Source organism: Euwallacea similis, chromosome 1 (assembly GCF_039881205.1).
Source record: "Euwallacea similis isolate ESF13 chromosome 1, ESF131.1, whole genome shotgun sequence".
Lineage (NCBI taxonomy): Eukaryota > Metazoa > Arthropoda > Insecta > Coleoptera > Curculionidae > Euwallacea > Euwallacea similis.
This window is the reverse complement of record NC_089609.1, coordinates 502,944-522,166: the sequence shown is the minus strand read 5'-3', so window position 1 is coordinate 522,166 and position 19,223 is coordinate 502,944. Positions and strand designations below refer to the sequence as shown.

Sequence of the window (19,223 nt, the reverse complement as noted above, 5' to 3'; positions counted from 1 at the left end):
GGTAATATAGTGAGTAATCAATACGTTTTGGGTAAATGGCCATGTTTGTTAAATAACACTAAATATAGCCGCTGCATTATCTTATCAGATGAGTGAACAAAACAAATAATTTTGATATTTATTACATACTTAATTAAGGTGACTCAGACAGCCGTTTGCAGGACCTGCGGCCCGGCTCTCCGGTGCCAAAAGACCTGTCAAAAGCTGCACCCAGAATCTGCTGAACTCATGCAGTTCTGCAACAGAAGTTCCTCCCTAATAAAGCCCAACAGTGGCACCAAAAAGACACCTTCACTGGGGACTCAAACGGACCCTCTTCCAGATTTTAGCGGGCTGTACTATTTCAATGCTACACCCCTAAACGAGATCAAGGAACACCATCAATCTGCGCTACGGCTCTTGAATAGGTGTCGCAGCTTCATAAACTTCATTCTCAGGAGTATCTAATAAGAACCGAAGGGTCAGAAAAGGGCAGCGACAAAAAGGAAAGCTGAACTTAGTTCTTGCGAAAGTGTCGTTTTCGCCAACGAGAAGTTCTATAAGGGACAATTTAGGCGTTTCGCGGACCGGTGGAAGAAGGTGAAGCAGCCTTGGAGGGGGCAAGAGAGCGGAAAGGCGAGGTGTCGAGAAGGAAATGGTGACTGTAAGATATTATTGTAATTTTTTTAGTTTAATTCCCTAGGGCCATCTAGTAACAGTTAATGAAATTTAGCAGCTTGTTCACCACCAAACTTGCAGTTATCTTCAGTAGACAGTCGTACTGGTTTCATTAGCCAACTTGATTTCCAGCTAAAACTGTTTGTGAATTAGAGACAAATCACCTCAAACTGAAACTGATTGGAAAGGGCAAGTCTAAGGCAAACCTGCAAGAGCTACGATCCGTTGATCTCTTTACTGAAAAGGGGGAAAACCAATTCGGGGTGAACCTTCTGGAGGAGAAGCAGAATTTAAGTTCGACTCAGAACAAATCCGAGAATATGCAATTTAAGGCTGAGAAGTAGTTCGATCTGGAAGTGCGGTTTAACGATGAGAATATCAGAATAACATGTGAAAGCACTTCTGAAGAATCACTGGAGAGCGGAGGTCATAGAAGTGTGCTGATGGCAAGTACCGTCAGCGAATCTGAGCTTTTTTGACATGAAGTCGAATGAAGAATTGGTAACGAAAAGAGATGATAATTAGCGCTAAGTCATCTTGATCCAAGTTTACGCTCAGCTTCTGCTTAAATTCAATATTGAAACACGCTCTGGGCGAACATTTTATTATAAAAAAAAATCTTTTGAACGGCACATAAACATAATCTACACAAACGTACAAGCTATACACAAGTGATTAACCATTTCACCATCTCCATCCGGAACAGTGACTACATCCATGGAAATGACTATGGTGGCCGCATGGGGGTCCATAGAAATGCGGAGGGCCGTGATGTGGTGGTCCGAAATGTGGTGGTCCGGGGGGTGGAGGCCCGTGGTGTGGTGGTCCGAAATGTGGCGGTCCGTGGGGTGGAGGCCCGTGATGTGGTGGTCCGTGGTGCGGCGGACCGTGGTGTGGAGGGCCGTGATGGGGAGGACCTGCATGTAAAATTCATGCTAGGCTAATAATATGGATGGAGGAAGAAAGTTCTTACCGTGGGGCGGCATGACGATGGCAGCAAAACAAATTTACTGTTGATGTGGATAAGCTTTCGTGTCGTCAATTATATATTAAGCCATAATCTATTATCTTTACAAGTAGGTATATCGATATCACCGAGTAAATATGGCTATGTGTTCTTATGTGATCATCCATCAAATCGAGGAACTTACGTTAAATTTTTTTTGTATATATATACTGCCTGTCCTTTAAATGTTACATTTAAATTAAGGACATGAACAAGTCTACATATCTCGAAAACTAACCAGGTTTCAACTCTTTTTAATATTTCTTGCTCCACTCCATAAGGATCTACTTAAAATCATCTATGTTTTTTATATAGAGTAAAATTCTTTGAAGCCAATGTGGTGCTCCTTTTGAGTTAGTTCAGGTTAGCCCATCTCACTAATTTCCGATTATTAGGATTCAAATGATGCACGATATTTTCCCTTAAGATAATAAAGCATTTAAGCCTTCTTATAAATCACCGAACATTAGTTGTAATGAAATAACGTCAAGATAACACGGAAAAAACAGTAAAAAAGTATATTTCCAGCAAATTTATTGCAATCATCACTAAGGCTTGAAAAGCTCAGAACTACTGCCCAGGATGTCCAGAAACCCTCCAGGTAAATCTTGAATTTCATAAAATAAAATGAGGCATCAATTTGGTAAAATTTTTAGGTCCTCCCGGTCGCTTTGGCCCACCACGGCCCAGCTTCGGGCCGCCCCGCCAGCATGGGCCGCCTCCTGGACCTCCGCGTCTAACTCACAGACCACCCTATCATCATAGACCTCCACCGCCGCCTCCCATATTTAGAGGTCCGATTTGCGGTCATAGACTTAGAATGATTACGTGCGTATATTGCAGAGGATTTAGATGGTAACAAGGGAAGTAAGAGAAGAGTTTCAGTGGAGGAAATTACGAGGTTCGGCGTCAGCTTTTATTGTTATCTGACTATTTTCTTAATGTTTTTAAATTTAAATAAATTGATAAACAAATAAATAAATGACATGTATTGCTTTTCCCTTAAATCCTATTTATAGATGTGATAAAAGAACCTTAGTCTCTACCTTGATGGCATATATATTTATCTATTTTCGCATTTTTACCCGGAATTTTTAACAACATTGAAAAATAACGTACTTAACAATAATCTCTCTCTATTTATTTTGTATCGAAAGGTGAGCCCCTTGTTGATAACGTTACAAATATCGGTTATACAGGTTGTCCCCCATTTGGCCATATCACAATTTTACCACCATATGTATTAATATTGAAAAAGCAGCCATGATAACCACATAAGGAATTTTCTTCAGCAAAAACATTCCAGGAATTTTCGGCCTAATTTTGGTGACAGTGGAGATTAAATTCAGGTTTCTCTCTGTGTATGGGGGATATCTTCCTTGTAGGGTGGCCTCTTCCAATCTGCTGAGTTTCTTGCCCAAAACAGCTGAAATGAAAAACGTACAGGATGTCTGTATACTGATTGTTTAGGTTCTCCGCATTCTTGCTCAGTTTACTGATTAAAAACCTGCTTCAAAATTAAGTAACCACCTTTTTGATGAGAAAACGTCTGGAAACTGTACTTCCCATGGTATCTTCCAATTCCACTCTCACCAACCCCGCCAAATGGCAACGTGGGGCAGGAATAATGCATCATGACCTCATTGATATCCAATGCACCGCTGGTGGTACCTTTGATGAATTTATCCTGTTCCATTTTACTCGTACTGAAAGTGCCAAATTTTTACACAAATTGTAAGTATTTTGTTGCAGTCACCAACCTGAAGACGTACAACGTCAATGGTTTTTCCCTGGCGTTGATGAACTCAATAGCCTCTTCAGGGGTGGCGACCGTAAGAATCGGCAACACTGGCCCAAAGATTTCTTCCTGCATTACGTCATCATCAGCTTTGACGTCGATGAGGATGGTTGGTTCTATGAAGCGTTGGGTTGCGTCGGTCTGGCCACCCATCGCTACCTTTTTGCCTTTAGAAATCCGCATTATACCGTGGTTGAAATGCTTTAATTATAGTAGCACACCTTGTAAAAGTTTCTGGATTCGTTTGAAATGGTTGTCATTGATGATTCTGCAGAAATACGGACTTTTCGCCGCGTCTCCACCATACCTTCAAAAAATAATTTCTGTTCTGGACTGAATGGCGAACGAGAACTGTTTACAAAATCTACTACTCCTGCGTGATTTTAAGAACTCCAAAACGCAAAAACATGTCTTAAGCAATTTAATCTCAAAGCGAACGACCATCGTTGTTCTAGGAAAACAATAAATGAGAAAATTAACGGAGTCTCACCACTCTTTGACTACTGTCTTAGCAGCCTGGATGAACTTGTCCCTGATAAACTCGCTGCAAAGCAAGTAATCGGGTTGAATGCAACTTTGCCCCGCATTGAGGCATTTGCCCCACATGATCCTCTTAGCGGCCAGATACACGTCCGCTGAATCGTCCAGATAAACCGGACTTTTGCCTTAAAAAAACCTTTCAGTTTGTATATTACTTAAGGAAATTTGCCACCTCCTAATTCCAGAGTAACTGGAGTCAAATGCTTGGCAGCTGCTGCGTATATAATCTTCCCAACTGCAGTATTTCCCGTATAAAATATGTAGTCAAATCGTTGCTCTGTAACAATATCCGCTCAGCATGCCGAAGGAGATTCAACGGAGACTTACGAAGTAAAATTGTAGTCTCAGGTATTCCTCCATTGTACACATAAAAGCAGCTACTATCCAGGTATTTGGGTAAGTGTTCTTGCATAAACTTTGTAGATTTAGGGGTTAAATCGGATGGTTTCAATACGGCGCAGTTGCCAGCTGCAATGGCTCCGATTAACGGGCCCAAACTCAGTGCGAAGGGGTAGTTCCACGGGCCAATCACTAGAGCCACCCCGAGGGGTTCTGGATAAATCAACACTTGGGACATTATAAAAGCCAGAGGTTTCGACGGCTCGGTGGGTTCCATCCATTCTTTAAGATTGTTAATGGCGAATTGAATTTCACCCTTCAAAAAGTTGATTTCAGTTAGATATGACTCGAATCGAGGTTTGCAATTCTCGTTCTTCAGGATTTCAACTATGCTTGCTTCGTTCTCATGGACGAACTTCTGCAGCCCTTCAGATGTAAGGTTTAGTGATGATTTCTCAATAGCCAAAACTCACCTTTAAGTTGAGTGATTCTGAATTCGTAGCTTTTGGTTTTCCCGCTGTTGAAAGCCTTGCGGGCACTATTCACGATTTCCTCAGCCTTGTTAGACATTACCAGCTGTTTACACTTGCTGAGATCGCAAACACTCTGGTTCAATTAAACGAACTTAACTATTTTACGAGACATTTATGATAAGCAATTCAATAGGGTCGAAGGCCAAGGACTATTTAAGTTTGCTGAAAAGCAAGTCATAACTGTTGTGCAGTCGTATTTTGAACTGCCATACTATAGTTCATGGAGAAAAAAAGCAAATACAACACCATTTAATAATTTTGCATAAAATATTATGCATGGAAATGGATTAATAGATATTTTAGTGTGTTAGGATGCTTAGTGCTCTTGGGCCTGCGATACCTGCAAGCATGAGTACGTGGGAAAATGCTTCATTTTATTAAACTGATTAATGCATCCAATTAAGTCCCATCCAAAGTGTATAAACAATTATAATTCGTAATACGCAATTCCTAAAAAATTAATTGAGTCATCAGGCCTATATCAGTCACTGCAAGTAAAGTTCTTCGAACCAATCCTGATAAGATACCGGAAACACAATCAATTAGCTTGCTATATATTGCATATAACCTGGTGAACTATCCACAAAGCAGTATTTTCAAACTCAGTACTTTCATTCGTTCCGATAAATAAAAACAATGAGAGACCATCACCACCATCATGGGCCACATGGATTCGACTACTACCATGGCCCTCCTCACCACCATCACCATGGACATCACCCACATCACCATCATCGCACCTTCGTAGGGGCCCTGATTCATGAGGCTTTAAGACCATCCCAGCACCACCATTGTCCTCCACCTCCACCAATTATCTATTACCCGCCTTGTGGCCATAGGGCAAGGTTCCATGGATGTGGCCACTGTTATGGATGGAGGTGGTAGATGAGCCTGACCTTTTGGGAGATATTAAGCTATTTTGGGATAGTTTGTGGTGGTTCGTTTGTTATTACCACACCATGGTTACATTGGTTTTTTGATGATGATAATATATTTTTTTAAATTGTCTTAGTTTTTTTTTAAATAATTTGAAGCGCAATAGTGGAAATTGCACTTCTCAGGTATTTCAAAAGATTACGCAAATATTTTCAAGCTAACCATTAAAGATACAATACGTCACACTACTGTGTGCATAAATAGTTTATAATTTCGGGGACATTGTTTCCACTAATGTCCCCAGGAACATTGGTGGAAAAAATTTATAGAGGACTTCAAGATCTAAATCCTAAATCCAACTTCAACCCTTTAGCAGCTATTTAAACCATTTCCCAGCGTGCAGAACTGGTCATAATGAGCTGTCATTTTAAAAACAAAAAAAGCTCTCCTTGTCGCACTGACAAGAGACAGAATCTTGCCTTTGAGTTTAATGACGGGTGGAAGGGGAAGTTTTATCTCCGTCTTTGTTTCACATCTTAAATTTAATAGTAACAACGCAAATCGCAATATTTTTAAATGCCGCCTAAAATAGTCAGAAAATTTCGTCAAAACTAGGTCTCCTCAGGATTAAAAAAAAAACGAGTTAAGAAAGTTGCTAAATAGACTCGAGCTAAAAATGGGAAAACCACGGAAAATTCATCCCTAGAAATTGATCAGGATTTTTTTTTCATTAAAAACCTCAGCAGCGTTGAGAACCGCGTTTTACGGAGATGTTTTGCTGGTTGCCTACAATCGAGTACGCAACCTTAATGGCCATAGACTAGCGACGTTGCTACGCTGCGCAGGAATTCCTTTTATTTCCAGATTTTAAAGAATTCTATCAATTTGCTATTGGATAAATGAGTTCTCTTTAATATGCATGACTAACGGAGTTTTTCTGCATTCAGAACGTGATTAAGACAGTTTCCGCTGTTCGTTTTTCTCGAAATACTGCATTTTAGTTGAAAAACATCGAATTCTGCGAATCTTACACCCGCTGACGGGTCTCTAATGATACTTCACCTGTTTTAGAGATAAGGAGGAGATAAATTAGTATCACGTTAATCAATATAAAATAAGTAGATATACACATTTGAAACGTGACAGTGGAAAAAATACTTTTTTTACATAGTTCCACTATCAGGGCAAGAAAATGCCACCCCCACATCCGCACCACCACCACCACCACCATCCACGGGACGACAAAATGGCTATTTTGGGTGAGTCACTACTGAACAATGGCATTGTTAGAATAAGTAAACATCTTCTATGTACCTAAGGTGATAACGCGTCAAGTATGTAGAAAGATTCATTTCAGTAAATAATTATTTTACTAAAACAATTATGTCCTCTTATTAGGAGGAATAGCCGGCGGCATAGCTGCAGGTCTGACTGCCGGACTTGCCACTGGGGTTACGAAATCCCTCCTTTCTAAAAATTCTAAACACACTGAATACCACTACCATGATCATTCCTCTACAGTCATTCCAGCAACTGCGCCTGCTTACCAACCACTAGCCCCGAGCTACCAACCTCCTCCTCCTCCAGCATATCAACTACCAGCTTCAGCTTACCCACCTCCTCCCTCATCCTACCAACCCCCGTCTTATCAACCAGTAGCACCTCCTCTAGAACTGGATGTAACGGTTCAACCGCTTCATCGCTACCCTGCATGTCACCACTACGCATTTACTCATGGATGTTTGTACTGCAGGGACTGGCAATGGTAAAGTTTGAACATTTTTTTTGAGTGCGAGGGAGGAAGTTTATTGTGGGGATCTTTCAGGAATTTGTTGCCTCCCCATGGTTGCCCTCCATGTCAACACACGGTGTGCACTCCTGGGTGTTATACTTGCGAAGGGTGGGTCTGGTAGGAATGACGACGGTATTGTGATGACAAATAATAGATTATGATGGAATTTATAGTGCTGTTTTGATTAAAGACATAGTTTTTTATGGTTTGTTTTAATAGGGGGGAGATTTAAGGGTCTAGGTTCTTTGCCATATAGATTTTTTGGCTGCTATTTGTTGTTTTGCAGTTGTAGCATCTGCCCTCGTATACTATACTAGATTTATTATCGCTAAATAACATGAAAGAAACAGCTCAACTGTCTAAATATAGAACTTATCATCTGCTTGTGTACACTCCACCGATGCCATGAAAGGATTAATTTTTATTTACAATGATACCTGCTATTTACCTTATTGATATAAGAGCAGTGATGCCACGTCAGACCTCTCTTTTTCCATAAATTGGTTTTTACGCATTCCCAAATTTACCACAAATAGCATCGCTAAAGAGGAAAAACCATTAAAAAAATCTTAATCCATCAAACAACTCGAACCAACAACCCGAGCCAATTCTCACAGTCTCTAGGATTTTGTCGACTAAAATATTTTTCGTTAACACCTCGTATGTCAGAGATACGTTAGAGAAACGCGAATTTCTGACTCTAACGGCTATGTAAAATCCATCATGAACCTAGGCGGCATTAAATTATATCTCTTCCTCATTCAAACAATTGTCCTAGCCGACAAAGTCTTAGGACAAACGGACAACAAAGGTGATAATTGTCCCCAGGATTTACGCAAAGTGTGCCAACAAGAACAAAGCTGCAGTGAATGTTTATTAGCCCACACGTGCTGTAATTGGTGCTATAACCACGCGGTAAGAATTTCGGTACGGAAATCTCATTAATCAATTATCTCTCTACAGAATACCAATAAGTTCCTGTGCGATTTTATTGACGAACTCAAAGAATGTGGGAACTTTATAGAAAGGAACAGAAACAACTCTGTGAATATAGTAAAAAACCAGAACTTCGTCGACATCAATGATGTGAAAGATGCCTCCAGCGCTGTCCAGATAAAGCCTCAGCAGTTCAATGTGATCCTAAGAAAAGGTAAATGTGATTTTTTATCGGTTGTATTGATGAGCGGTGTCCTACTAGGCCAACCCCTCAACATATCCTTCACGTACAAGCCGGCTAAAAACTACCCCTTGGAGTTATACTACTTGGGCGACCTTAGCTACTCCATGTTAACTCATCTGGACACTTTGAAGAACCTTGGAAATGATCTTGGTAAAATACTTCGAAAAACTTCTTTAAAAAAACCTGCATTGCTAGTCATTGAAGGGCGCAGTCTGGAGGAGCTAACCAAACACTACAAGTTGGCCTTTGGGTCGTTTCTGGACAAGCCTGGAATGCCCGTTATTATGACCGCTCCAAGTAAGATCGATAATCCTTGTGAGCAAACCGAAGACAATATTCCGGCATGTCAGACCAAGGCGTGGCTCTTTAAGCACAGCTTGAATTTTACTGATAATATGAGCGATTTCTTTGATGTGGTAGGCTGTCCCAGCCCCTTTGCCTAGAGAGTTAAACTCCAGAGCCAATTTTAGGTGGGCAAAAGCATAGTTTCTGCAAATCTGGACGATCTTGATGGGGCTTTAGAGGCGATCTTCCAAATCCTGGTCTGCGGTAAGCAGTTCGGATGGTCCGAAAACTCCAGGAAGATCATACTGCTGTCCACTGACAGCTTGCTACATACCGCAGGAGACGGGCTTCTTGTAGGGGCGACAACGGTTAATGATGAGTTGCGGTGCTTGGTGGATGAGCACGGCGATCATACTGACCCTTTGAAGTATGATTATCCGAGTTTAGCTGAAATTAAGATGCTCCTAAGAAAATTCAAGGTGCATATTCTCTCAACTAAGTAAATTCTTTGTTTGACTGACGCAGAAATCTCCCTTGCAGACCAACTTAATTGTGGCGGCCACTAAGGATAAAATCAACCCTTATTATCAGATGGAGAAGGACATACTTGAGGAGGAGACTTTTGTGGGAGTTTTGAAGGACAACTCAGAGAATATCTTGGAGTTAGTTAAAAAGGGGTTTCTGGACTTCATCAGGTGCTAAATTTTATCCACTAAGAAATGAACCATAAAGAAGATTTTCCAGACGAGTTGAATTCTCGACGAAATTTCCTCACACCCCACAGCTGCAGCTTCGTTTTTTCGTAGATTGCAACAGGACCAATCAGTACCAGCAAAAGGCTGGGTGCAACAATGTGGAAGAAGAGGCTATAAATTTCAAGCTGGAATTGTCCTTAAAGGGCAGTCCGCCAAGGGGTTATGTAGGCACAAAATTTATTTAAAAAACGAGATCAGTAAAATTTCAATTGAATAAATGATTTATTCTCTGCGTGAAACGCAGCGTTTTAGCGTTTATGCAAAAGTAGATATTGCAACCAATGGAATAGTTGCAACGCAAGTTTGCTCAGAAATTCTTGGTATTCATCGTTCCTACTTCTGCATAAAACCTAAAAATTACAAACTTAAACCGAATTTTAGGAGAAAATTATCATAAAAGAGAACAGCATCAACGAGGAGATTATAATCAACATAGAGTACGTGGGAGGACCTTGTCAGTGCGAAAAATTACCCCAATCTAAGTTGCAATGCAAACATGGTACCAATGACTGCGGCACTTGCACCTGCGATTTAGGATGGTAAATACAATACCTGTTCCAGTATCGTGCGAGTGGCTTAAATGCATAAATGGTTTTCAAGCGTTTGAAATAACGCGCGCCCTTTTGTCACTAGATAAACAAAAGAATAATGCCACGTTGCCGTTCATTGACGCTGCAGGTGGTGAAGTCAAAAGTTTTGCTTGGTCAAAATCTATTTAAGGAATTTGCTAACGATTGTTTTATTGAAATAAATTCCAGCTAGGTATCTCTAAACGGAGATTTTTAAATGTGTTCTGAGCTGCCGATATTTCGGTTAGTTGGCAATGTTTAATTCGCTAAAATGGATTCCACCTACGCCTAAGTAATACTTCAGTTTCCAAGAAAAATAAAATATGCTATTTTGTGTATAAAGCCACCAAGCTAATAATGAAAAACATATATAGAGGAACAATTTTTTTATAACGTAGGAAAGGCACAGAATGTTTAGAGGAATGCAATGAAGATCCAAGATCATGCAGAAAGGATGGGTACTCTACTTGTTCCTCCAAGTAAGTGCTTGAATAAGGATCGATCTTTCGTGTGCCAGTTAGTTGCTAACTATAAGTATAAAATAAGTATAAAATGTATGCGATTTGCAGTGGGGATTGCATTTGTGGCAAATGTCAATGCAAGAAGCCATTCAGTGGCACTTACTGCGAGTTCGAGTGCCCAATGACCAACGCCCAGGAAGTGTGCAATAATAAAGGCTATTGCGTGGAAGGGAAGTGCGAGTGCTATGACGGTTATTCTAATGATGACTGTTCCTGTTCTCTAGCAGTTGACCAATGCTTTCTGGGAGCCGGTAAAAGAGCAACAAAATTACAAACAAACTGGAGAGTGTTTGTTTTATAATGTAGGTAATAAGATATGCAGTGGAAATGGCAACTGTACATGCAATTCGTGTAATTGCAAAAAAGAGTATGACGGCAACTATTGCGAAGTTCACTCCGAAAAGAATTTGGTTTGCGAAAAGTACGAGAAAGCTGTTAAAAAGTATATGTCTGACGAAAAATCCAATGTCACCGTGGAAAATAACTTTGTCAGTTTCGAGAAAGTGGAAAACCTTAAAAATTGCGGTTGGTTAATAATCTGTTGAATAATAAATACATAAAAAGTTCATCAACTCAGGTGAGGAGCTATGTAGTGTGGTGTTCTTCGACAAACGTGAGACGCAAAGATGCACCATACAATACTGCTACTATAAAGGTGCCGATGATATGATCCATTTGCAGATCAACCAGAACTGTAACTTTACAGCCCAAGCTATGACATATGGATTGGGCATAGGTAAATTATATGCTCTCTTTTACTATAAACTGAAAATAAACACTCAAATGCTTTAGGGATCTTCACTGCTATCATAGTTGGAGGCTTACTCATAATTCTGTTCAAAAAGTGGCAAGTGTGGAAAGCGGAAAAAATCGAATATGCGAAATTTACGGAGCAAGTTAAACACTCTAATGTGCAGAACGTAAACGAAACGAATCCCATTTACGTGCCACCGGTTGTGAATTACAAAAATCCTCTTCATTCCTCTTCCCTGCACGATTAGGTTGTCTCTATGTAATAAAATTTTTCAAAGCTTGAGAAATAACGACGGAGAAATGTCAGTTATTGTGTAGATACAGAGAATGCAGTTTAACATGTTCAAAAGTTTAAAATGAGAATGACATTTCTCTTGCGGCTTCCTCACTGAACAATATCATTAGTAATTAATTAGATTTAGTTTAAGTTTAAGTAACTGTATAAGTGTAATTCGTTACACACGGCACAAAATTGTACATTTTATAATTTGTTGGCGTTTAAAGTGTGCTGATATTCCAAATTATTACAATAAAGTTTACGCAATTTATAAATTAAATATGGTGTATTAATCATTCTCAACGTGGTAACCTTCCATTCCTTCGAATCTCCACTTCCAAAACCACCAAAGAAATAATTCCGACAAGTGACACGATGCCGCAAATGTAAGAGAGGACGTTTTCGTAGTAATGAGGACAGAGATGTTTAGGGGAGCACTGTCTGTAAGTAAGCACAATTTCATATTCAAATAAACGTTGCTTTGGAGAATATCTTACAAGTTTTGCACGAGTAACACGACGGCACCTGAAATTAACTTATCAGTGAAGGTAACTATGCTGTAGACTTGTCCTCCACCATATCCGTTGACTTTTACGAAGTTGGCAGTAAGACAGAGGCTAGCAACCATGGTGGAAGACCCGCTAACACCTAAAATTTAGTATTGAAAATGATATTAGCAAATTTCTTACAAATTCCTTAGAAAAACTTCTATCAACCTTCATTTATAATATTTCATAGGAACTGTTTATAAAATTCTGAAGAAGTTGTATTCACAATTCCATCAGGAAAATCATCAAAATTAAATGAATTCACCAGGTTTTATTTAACAATTAATTCTCAAATTTGCTTTCTTTACTTCCTCATGATTTTTTTTGTGTACGATTATATATAAGGTTTAATTCAAGCATTAACTAACCTAAAAATATGGCAATCGCATATAATTCCACATCCGAATTGGGTGAAACTCCGGATCCAAGCCACACTGAAGCCATCAAACCCATGGCTCCTCCTATTAAGTATGTCACCTAAAAATGTCCAATTGAAACATAAGGGTGATTATCTAATTTTCTAAATACTTTATCAGGGCAGCTACTGCCCCTGCACTTCAAAAACACAGAGGTGATAAATGATGCTACGTAGCACACCAAAGGAATTGTAGCAATAGTCTGGCGGATTCTCTCCTTCTCCACCACCTCAATCTCCGCCCTTTCGTCTAAATAAAGTGGGATATACACTAGATTCAGAATTATAAATAGTCTTGATGCCATGTACCTATAAAATATGTATCGTAATTTCAATAAGGGCAGATAACGAAGTGTTTACGTTAAGGCGACTAAATAGATGATTGATTGTCTTAAGAAATGCTTTTCGCGATTGTTGGAGTTCAGTTGATTAACATCGTCCGTTTCTAGGAGAGCTTCATAGTCGGATATTTCAAAAGTTCCCAGAAGGCCACAATAAAACAATAGGGAGGTTATTATTCCTATGAAGACAATGATGAGGGCGATTTCCTGAGAAAGAAATCTTAAGGACTTTAAGGTATTTTACATTCACCATTGTGTCAATGTAATCCACTTTGTCTAGTTTTTCTCTACAGTTCCTCTTTAGTGCTATACTTTTGGTACAAACCTTAAACTTGTAAAAATCATCAGGCCCAATGGTGCTATTATCATCAGTTTTCAGAACCACTAACGTAATCAGATACACAGTAATGCTGCAACAAACCGAGGCTGTATATCTAAAATCAAAAACTGAAAAACCAACATATTTGCTTACATGCATCCAACCTTATGGCAGTCAAGTCCGAACTGTGACTATGACTCCTGCTTATTTCAGGGATAAGCGACAAATGGGCGATTTGCACTATAGCCCAACCCACTTGAAACAACATTATACTCAAAACATAATAAGTCAGAACTGAAGTGGTGAGTTCCCCGGGTTTAATAGAGAAAAGCAGCGAAAAACCGGTAGCTACGGCTATGGTACCCCCGAAATGCCAAGCCCTGCGATCACCTGTACGGTCTATAGCCCACCCCGCAATAGGGGTTGCTATAGAATCCACCACTTGACCTATTAAAAAACACCAAAAGACTACTTTTTGAAGTTGTTTGTGTACTTACCGATCATGAGCAAGGTTCCGGCAGTGGTGCTTTGGATATTGAGGACTACGTTGAGGTAGAATAAAGTGTAGGAGAACCACATTGCGGCGCAGAGATCGTTAAAGACATGTCCGAGACCAAAACTTACTTTCTGGATTATGGAGCAGGTTGGGGTGAAAGATTCGTCAAGATTCATGTTTCTGGTCATAATAATCAAGATGAGGATCAAAGGAAAGATACGCAGGACTTACCTTTACCTCGTTGCTAACACAAATAGATTTTACAGATCAAATGTGAACAAACGTTACTGCGACTAGCTTTTACCTTCATACAAACGAGTAAGGTTTCTCCTATAGATCATGTTTCAAATCGGTACTGTTGGTTCAGACATAATTAGTATCTTATATGAAAATCTGTACATATTGATACTTCTTTAATGACTTTAGGGTCGATTTACTTTTAATATGGATTGCTGGAGAGGAGAGATAAATATTATAATAAGTATGTATTTGTTTCTTGACTTTAGTAGATAGTCTGCCATTTTGGTTTAGTTTGGACCACATAAGCGAAGCACCGAAATGAACCCGGTATAATTACCTGAAAACAACTATCGAGACATACATGTAGGTGAAAATAGAATGAGGGAGCATGAATGGGGAAAGAGTGACAGGCTCCGAACGCAGTGTTTAACTTGAAGACTTAAAAGAAAAATTAGGGAGGCGCTGGCCAAAATAACCGTGCCTGAGCGCTCTTTTAATATCCGATTTTAGCGCTAAAGTGTCTAAAGTAATACAGTAGCTTGTTCATTTTGGTATGTGTTAATAAAAGCAAAAATATCATGAATATTTTGATTTAAGTAAGTTCGTGTTACCCAATATAACCATTTTGTGGCACTAATTGGAATTTTTTATGTTTGAGAGACGAAAAACACTAAAGGCTAAGTTGGACAGAGATATTTTCTATTTAAATTCAGAATGTATTTGATTCTTTAAAAATTATTGCAGTTGCTTTAATTTGCACTGGGTGTGTTCCGTTGAAATTGTATGAAAAAAAACCGATAAAGAGAATGAAATTCTACTATTTGCATTTTCAAGGTAGGAATTTTGCCGATTTCAAACTCTTCCGTATGTTGATTACTTTTTTCTGCACACACAAAGATACAAATGTCGGATAGTTAATTACGTATCTGATTACCTGACAATCTGTTTAACAACATTTTCTTGACTTTCCTAATGTTGTTGTTATACAAACGTTAATTTCAAATTAAATGGAGTAATACTACGAAAAAACGTAAACAATATAATGTAATCCTTATAAGAAATGACATCGCATTCAAAATCTTAGAGGTAAATTCCTGATATAATAGTTGTCTTAATAATGATTTTATAGGTTTGAAAAATGTTTAAAAAGAAAATTTTGCGGCAGTTTTATGAAAACACATTCCGTCGTTTTTTTTATTTATCTCGAAAAATACCTCTCCTGTATTTTCTTTTTCTTAGTCAAGGTATATTCTTTCCGATAAGCTCAATAAAATCGAAATTAATTTGAGGTTCTCTAAAAAAATAGACCAAATCTGCTCAATATAAAATATTTAAATATAAGATTACTCATCACTGGCATTCGTCACAAAGTTTACTGTAACGCTTGCTATGGAGCACACGCTTGCTATGGATAAAAATCCATATTTTAGGTTGAATATCTTGTAAAATCTATTAATATCTGTTTAAACTATAATTATTTATTTATAATTTAAAGCTAACTAGATGAATTTCGCATTATTTTCATGATTATTTGAAAAACTTCGATATTGGGACACTGTATAATAATTCTCGTATGATCACCGTAATTCAACCGGTCAGCTCTACGTTTGCAAAAAAGGCTGTAACGTTATTATAATATTTCAAAATCATTTGGTCTATTACTAGTACCTTTGTAAAAAGTAAATTGTAAAGTTTTTGTATCTTTTCGTACCGATATCACTTCATAGATGATTCAGTCGAGTGTTAGCGCTATAATTAATAAGATGTTCGAAATCTGGAACTCTCTCGACAGTTTGTGTTTCTTTTATTTTAAAGACTCTTAAAATACGTCACTAGGATCGCTGGTACCTAATAACTTAATATGGGTGTTGCGGGTAACATTTGCTGATTGAAAAAATGTGTCGTGCAACCCATATTTTTTGAATAAAAAAGCATGTCGCGTAGTCGTCATTCAGTGTAGTGGCTCGTAGTGCATGTCGCCAAAGATTTTTCCTTCATTTTAAATGTCGAAGTAGTGATGTTCGTGCCCTTAGCACTCGGAGGCGCGTTCCTCTCTTGAGGCTTAATAGAACAAGGTATCCACCCGTGTTCTTTCATCTAAGCCGCCTATTAACCGCGGCTTAATATGAGAAAGTGCTATATGATATAAGGGCTAGAGCCTTACAAGGAAGAGGGGCTAATAAGTGCGAAGAGAAACGCCATTGGATGGTCCCACACTCAGAATGGGGCGATGGGAGCAGAACACTAAAGTAAGATAGATCTGTGGCTTAAGTTAAAAAGTTTAAAGGAAGCTGAAGTTGGCCCATTTTGAAGTAGCAATTAAGGTAATTTTGCTTTTGATATTAATTTTGATTTCCGTTAATTCTCTTTTGCAAGGGTCTAGAGATTTCGTAAGTATAGAATTTCCCACATTCATAAGGAATTTCACACAGGGTATTCTAGAAACAACGGCTCAAACGAGTATTGGGTGCTTGTAAAAACTCGTATTTTCAATTTTCGAGATAATTTCAAATAAGCGATTCCGTGTATTTTCAATATTTTATTAAAACAATGTAACTTTTGTTCACTTAAATAAACAACTATAGTTTATTATTATTTGAGGCAATCAAGTTCTTAATACATTAGAGAACTATTTAGATATCTATAGTTAATATGTATGTTATTTAACGAAATAGATAATATCTTTTGTTGAGCTAACAGCCTTTCCTATATCTTGAAAGATACGAGAAATTAATCAAAGTGAAGAACTTATTACTCTAATGAAACAGGCTGTTGGTTAGCCCATGAACCATGGTTCATAATTGAGATTGCAAACGTGAGTAAAAGATATAAAAAATGACAGCCGTATGATATTTTAATTACTTTTATGTTCTACCTTATAATGCAAACCGTTCATGACTTGGTAGCAGCCAATGCCATGGCTTGGTAGCAGACAGAAAAACGTAATTGAAATTATCTCGGAAACGGTTAGTAATGCGAGTTTCTTTGAAGAAGATCTTTTTAATGTGGAGTAGTTCATGATATTAGAACCCAAAAAATATTGAAGTTAGTGACACTGATAAAAAAATGTGGTCGATTTTTTGTACCTCGGTACCACAATGGTGATGACACCTATTAGCTAGGACGAAACAGATATTTTTGATGAATTTATCGTACCAAAACCTCCTTTAGCAGCAATTTCGAATTGTAGAATGAAAAAAAGCAATTTTTTTATAATACATAATATTTAGCTAGGTGCTATAGATTAGCTGAATTCCGCTGTACTTTTATCCGCTATAACACTACTGGTTTATATTAGTTTCCGAGTTTTATGGCTTTCTCTCTGGAAGTTTTGAACGTAGTGAGTTTTTTGTCCTAAATTTTAATTTTTGAACGTAATTTCCTAATCGTGCGAGTTGGTTAGATATACGTGTTATATGGATGTGATATTAAAAGCGGCATTGTCGACAATGTAAATTTATTAGTCAATTACGCTTGAAAATTTAAATTTTCATACTGCTTGTTTTATAATGATTAACGAAAATTTAATTATTAAGGAAAACTAGATTATTGTTTTATGAAAGAGTCATTAAAGTATTTATAGTTTTTTAGTATAGCGTTCACAAAAAGTGTTATCAGATTTTATGTTTTTTTTAATGGAAAATATATACGTGTAATTAAAATCCTTTTTTTTTTAATTTCTAGAGTGTAAAAAAATTTTTTAATGTTTAAAATGAGAAGTCTGATTTTGTTTTTTCTTATTTCGATTTTAGTTTCCTTTAGAAAAAAACAAACCTGCAAAAAGGGAACAAGATAGTAAATCGATTTTCATTTATATGAGTCAAAATGGCTATTGTTCAATTTTCAGTATCTCTTACCCTTTCCGACTTTTCTTTTAAATGTAAAATAAGCTGCATTGCTATAGCAAACTCTAGGGATTATTGGAGCGATGGCATTGTAGGGCGTTTCACACATTTTAAATATTCACCTTCGATACATTTTAGTTAACTGTGAATTTTCGTTTTTTTACTAATACTTTCTCGCTAAACGTTAATGAGGGTTTTGGTTCGAGCCCTTAATAAAGGGTGAATGTTATTCTAATTTAATTTTAAATTAGAGTAGTGTACAATTTCACCGCTCCAATAACTTCTACTGTTGTGTGAGGTATTATTCCAAAAAAAAAAAAAGAAATAAATGAAGATATTAATATCAAAATTAATGTAATACTAAAGTTGAATTAAAAATTTGAATTTGGTAGTGCTCGCCATAGTACTACACTGGCTGGTCACACGTCCACCACTGACTTTTTAGTGTCAAAACTTTTACTTACACTTAATTATGCTCTATCCGGGTTTCCTATTTATTTACTACAAGTCAATCATTTGGAACGATAATCCTTTTAGAATAATGTTCAAAAAAACTGTAATTTCTAAGACATTGACCACAGGAATTTCAATACATGTTTATTTTCGACATAGCAGGTATTGCACTGCCATGTCCACTCCTAACTCTTTTATTCTCAATAGCCGAAGCTTTTACTTACCTCCATTTTGAGTCCTATGATGAAATGCACTCAGCGATCGTTCGACTTCGGAGATCCGAACGTAACTGACGCGACATTCCCGGTATTATCCAACAAAATCGAATATTAAACGTGCGATTTTTTCCTGTTTTTAGTCAAACACAATCCCGTACCAAGGCTCATTACGTTTCTATTTAATTAACCTTCAAGACTGTACAAACTTTTCTGATTTTTCTCAACATTTTCAGGCAAAATTTGATGGTTTTCCCGAGCAAAGTGGAAAGGGACGCGGCAACACCATTAGTACTGACAACTGAAGCGTTATTGTTTTGTTTTCAAAACTACTTAAAAAAAAAAGCATCGCTGTCGTGTAATTGTTTTGAGTCAAACTACGTATGTGTGCGTGCAATTCTAACCCTACTATTGGGTGAAGCGATATTTCCAAATGGAATAAAAGAAAAAGTGGGTGATGAATTCCGCTC

The 19,223-nt window shown here is 37.8% G+C and overlaps 4 protein-coding genes across 6 annotated transcripts; 2 read left to right on the top strand and 2 right to left on the bottom strand.

Annotated features, from left to right (window-relative positions):
* Positions 1-2,661: 2,661 nt before the first annotated feature.
* On the bottom strand, positions 2,662-4,971 carry LOC136418304 (aldehyde dehydrogenase, dimeric NADP-preferring-like). 2 transcript variants are annotated; one of them, XM_066404416.1, is made up of 8 exons: positions 4,814-4,971; positions 4,329-4,766; positions 4,174-4,278; positions 3,952-4,126; positions 3,683-3,768; positions 3,424-3,628; positions 3,194-3,369; positions 2,662-3,089 (listed from the first exon to the last, which is right to left on the bottom strand). In XM_066404416.1, the coding sequence occupies exons 1-8, from the start codon at positions 4,908-4,910 to the stop codon at positions 2,884-2,886; spliced, it is 1,488 nt and encodes a 495-aa protein (XP_066260513.1). In that variant the 5' UTR covers positions 4,911-4,971; the 3' UTR covers positions 2,662-2,883. The 2 variants fall into 2 exon arrangements, with proteins under 2 accessions (XP_066260513.1, XP_066260449.1); XM_066404352.1 differs by having other exon boundaries at positions 2,663-3,089; positions 3,194-3,375; positions 3,430-3,628.
* A 1,877-nt stretch (positions 4,972-6,848) lies between these two features.
* LOC136410723 (TM2 domain-containing protein DDB_G0287015-like) lies at positions 6,849-7,726 on the top strand. The gene is made up of 3 exons (XM_066393021.1): positions 6,849-7,008; positions 7,148-7,514; positions 7,575-7,726. Exons 1-3 carry the CDS (start codon positions 6,942-6,944, stop codon positions 7,660-7,662), a joined length of 522 nt encoding a protein of 173 aa, XP_066249118.1. The 5' UTR covers positions 6,849-6,941; the 3' UTR covers positions 7,663-7,726.
* Positions 7,727-8,249: 523 nt separating this feature from the next.
* On the top strand, positions 8,250-12,089 carry LOC136418230 (integrin beta-nu-like). Its single transcript, XM_066404263.1, has 13 exons — positions 8,250-8,456; positions 8,505-8,691; positions 8,740-8,871; positions 8,926-9,137; positions 9,192-9,485; positions 9,547-9,701; positions 9,751-9,925; positions 10,143-10,300; positions 10,729-10,809; positions 10,900-11,102; positions 11,158-11,376; positions 11,429-11,587; positions 11,644-12,089. Exons 1-13 carry the CDS (start codon positions 8,265-8,267, stop codon positions 11,850-11,852), a joined length of 2,376 nt encoding a protein of 791 aa, XP_066260360.1. The 5' UTR covers positions 8,250-8,264; the 3' UTR covers positions 11,853-12,089.
* A 59-nt stretch (positions 12,090-12,148) lies between these two features.
* On the bottom strand, positions 12,149-19,019 carry LOC136418423 (major facilitator superfamily domain-containing protein 12-like). 2 transcript variants are annotated; one of them, XM_066404591.1, is made up of 9 exons: positions 18,763-19,019; positions 14,002-14,180; positions 13,669-13,951; positions 13,511-13,619; positions 13,205-13,392; positions 12,958-13,153; positions 12,798-12,906; positions 12,379-12,529; positions 12,149-12,322 (listed from the first exon to the last, which is right to left on the bottom strand). In XM_066404591.1, exons 2-9 carry the CDS (start codon positions 14,174-14,176, stop codon positions 12,181-12,183), a joined length of 1,353 nt encoding a protein of 450 aa, XP_066260688.1. In that variant the 5' UTR covers positions 14,177-14,180; positions 18,763-19,019; the 3' UTR covers positions 12,149-12,180. The 2 variants fall into 2 exon arrangements, with proteins under 2 accessions (XP_066260688.1, XP_066260614.1); XM_066404517.1 differs by lacking the exon at positions 18,763-19,019 and having other exon boundaries at positions 14,002-14,449.
* Between the last annotated feature and the right edge of the window lie 204 nt (positions 19,020-19,223).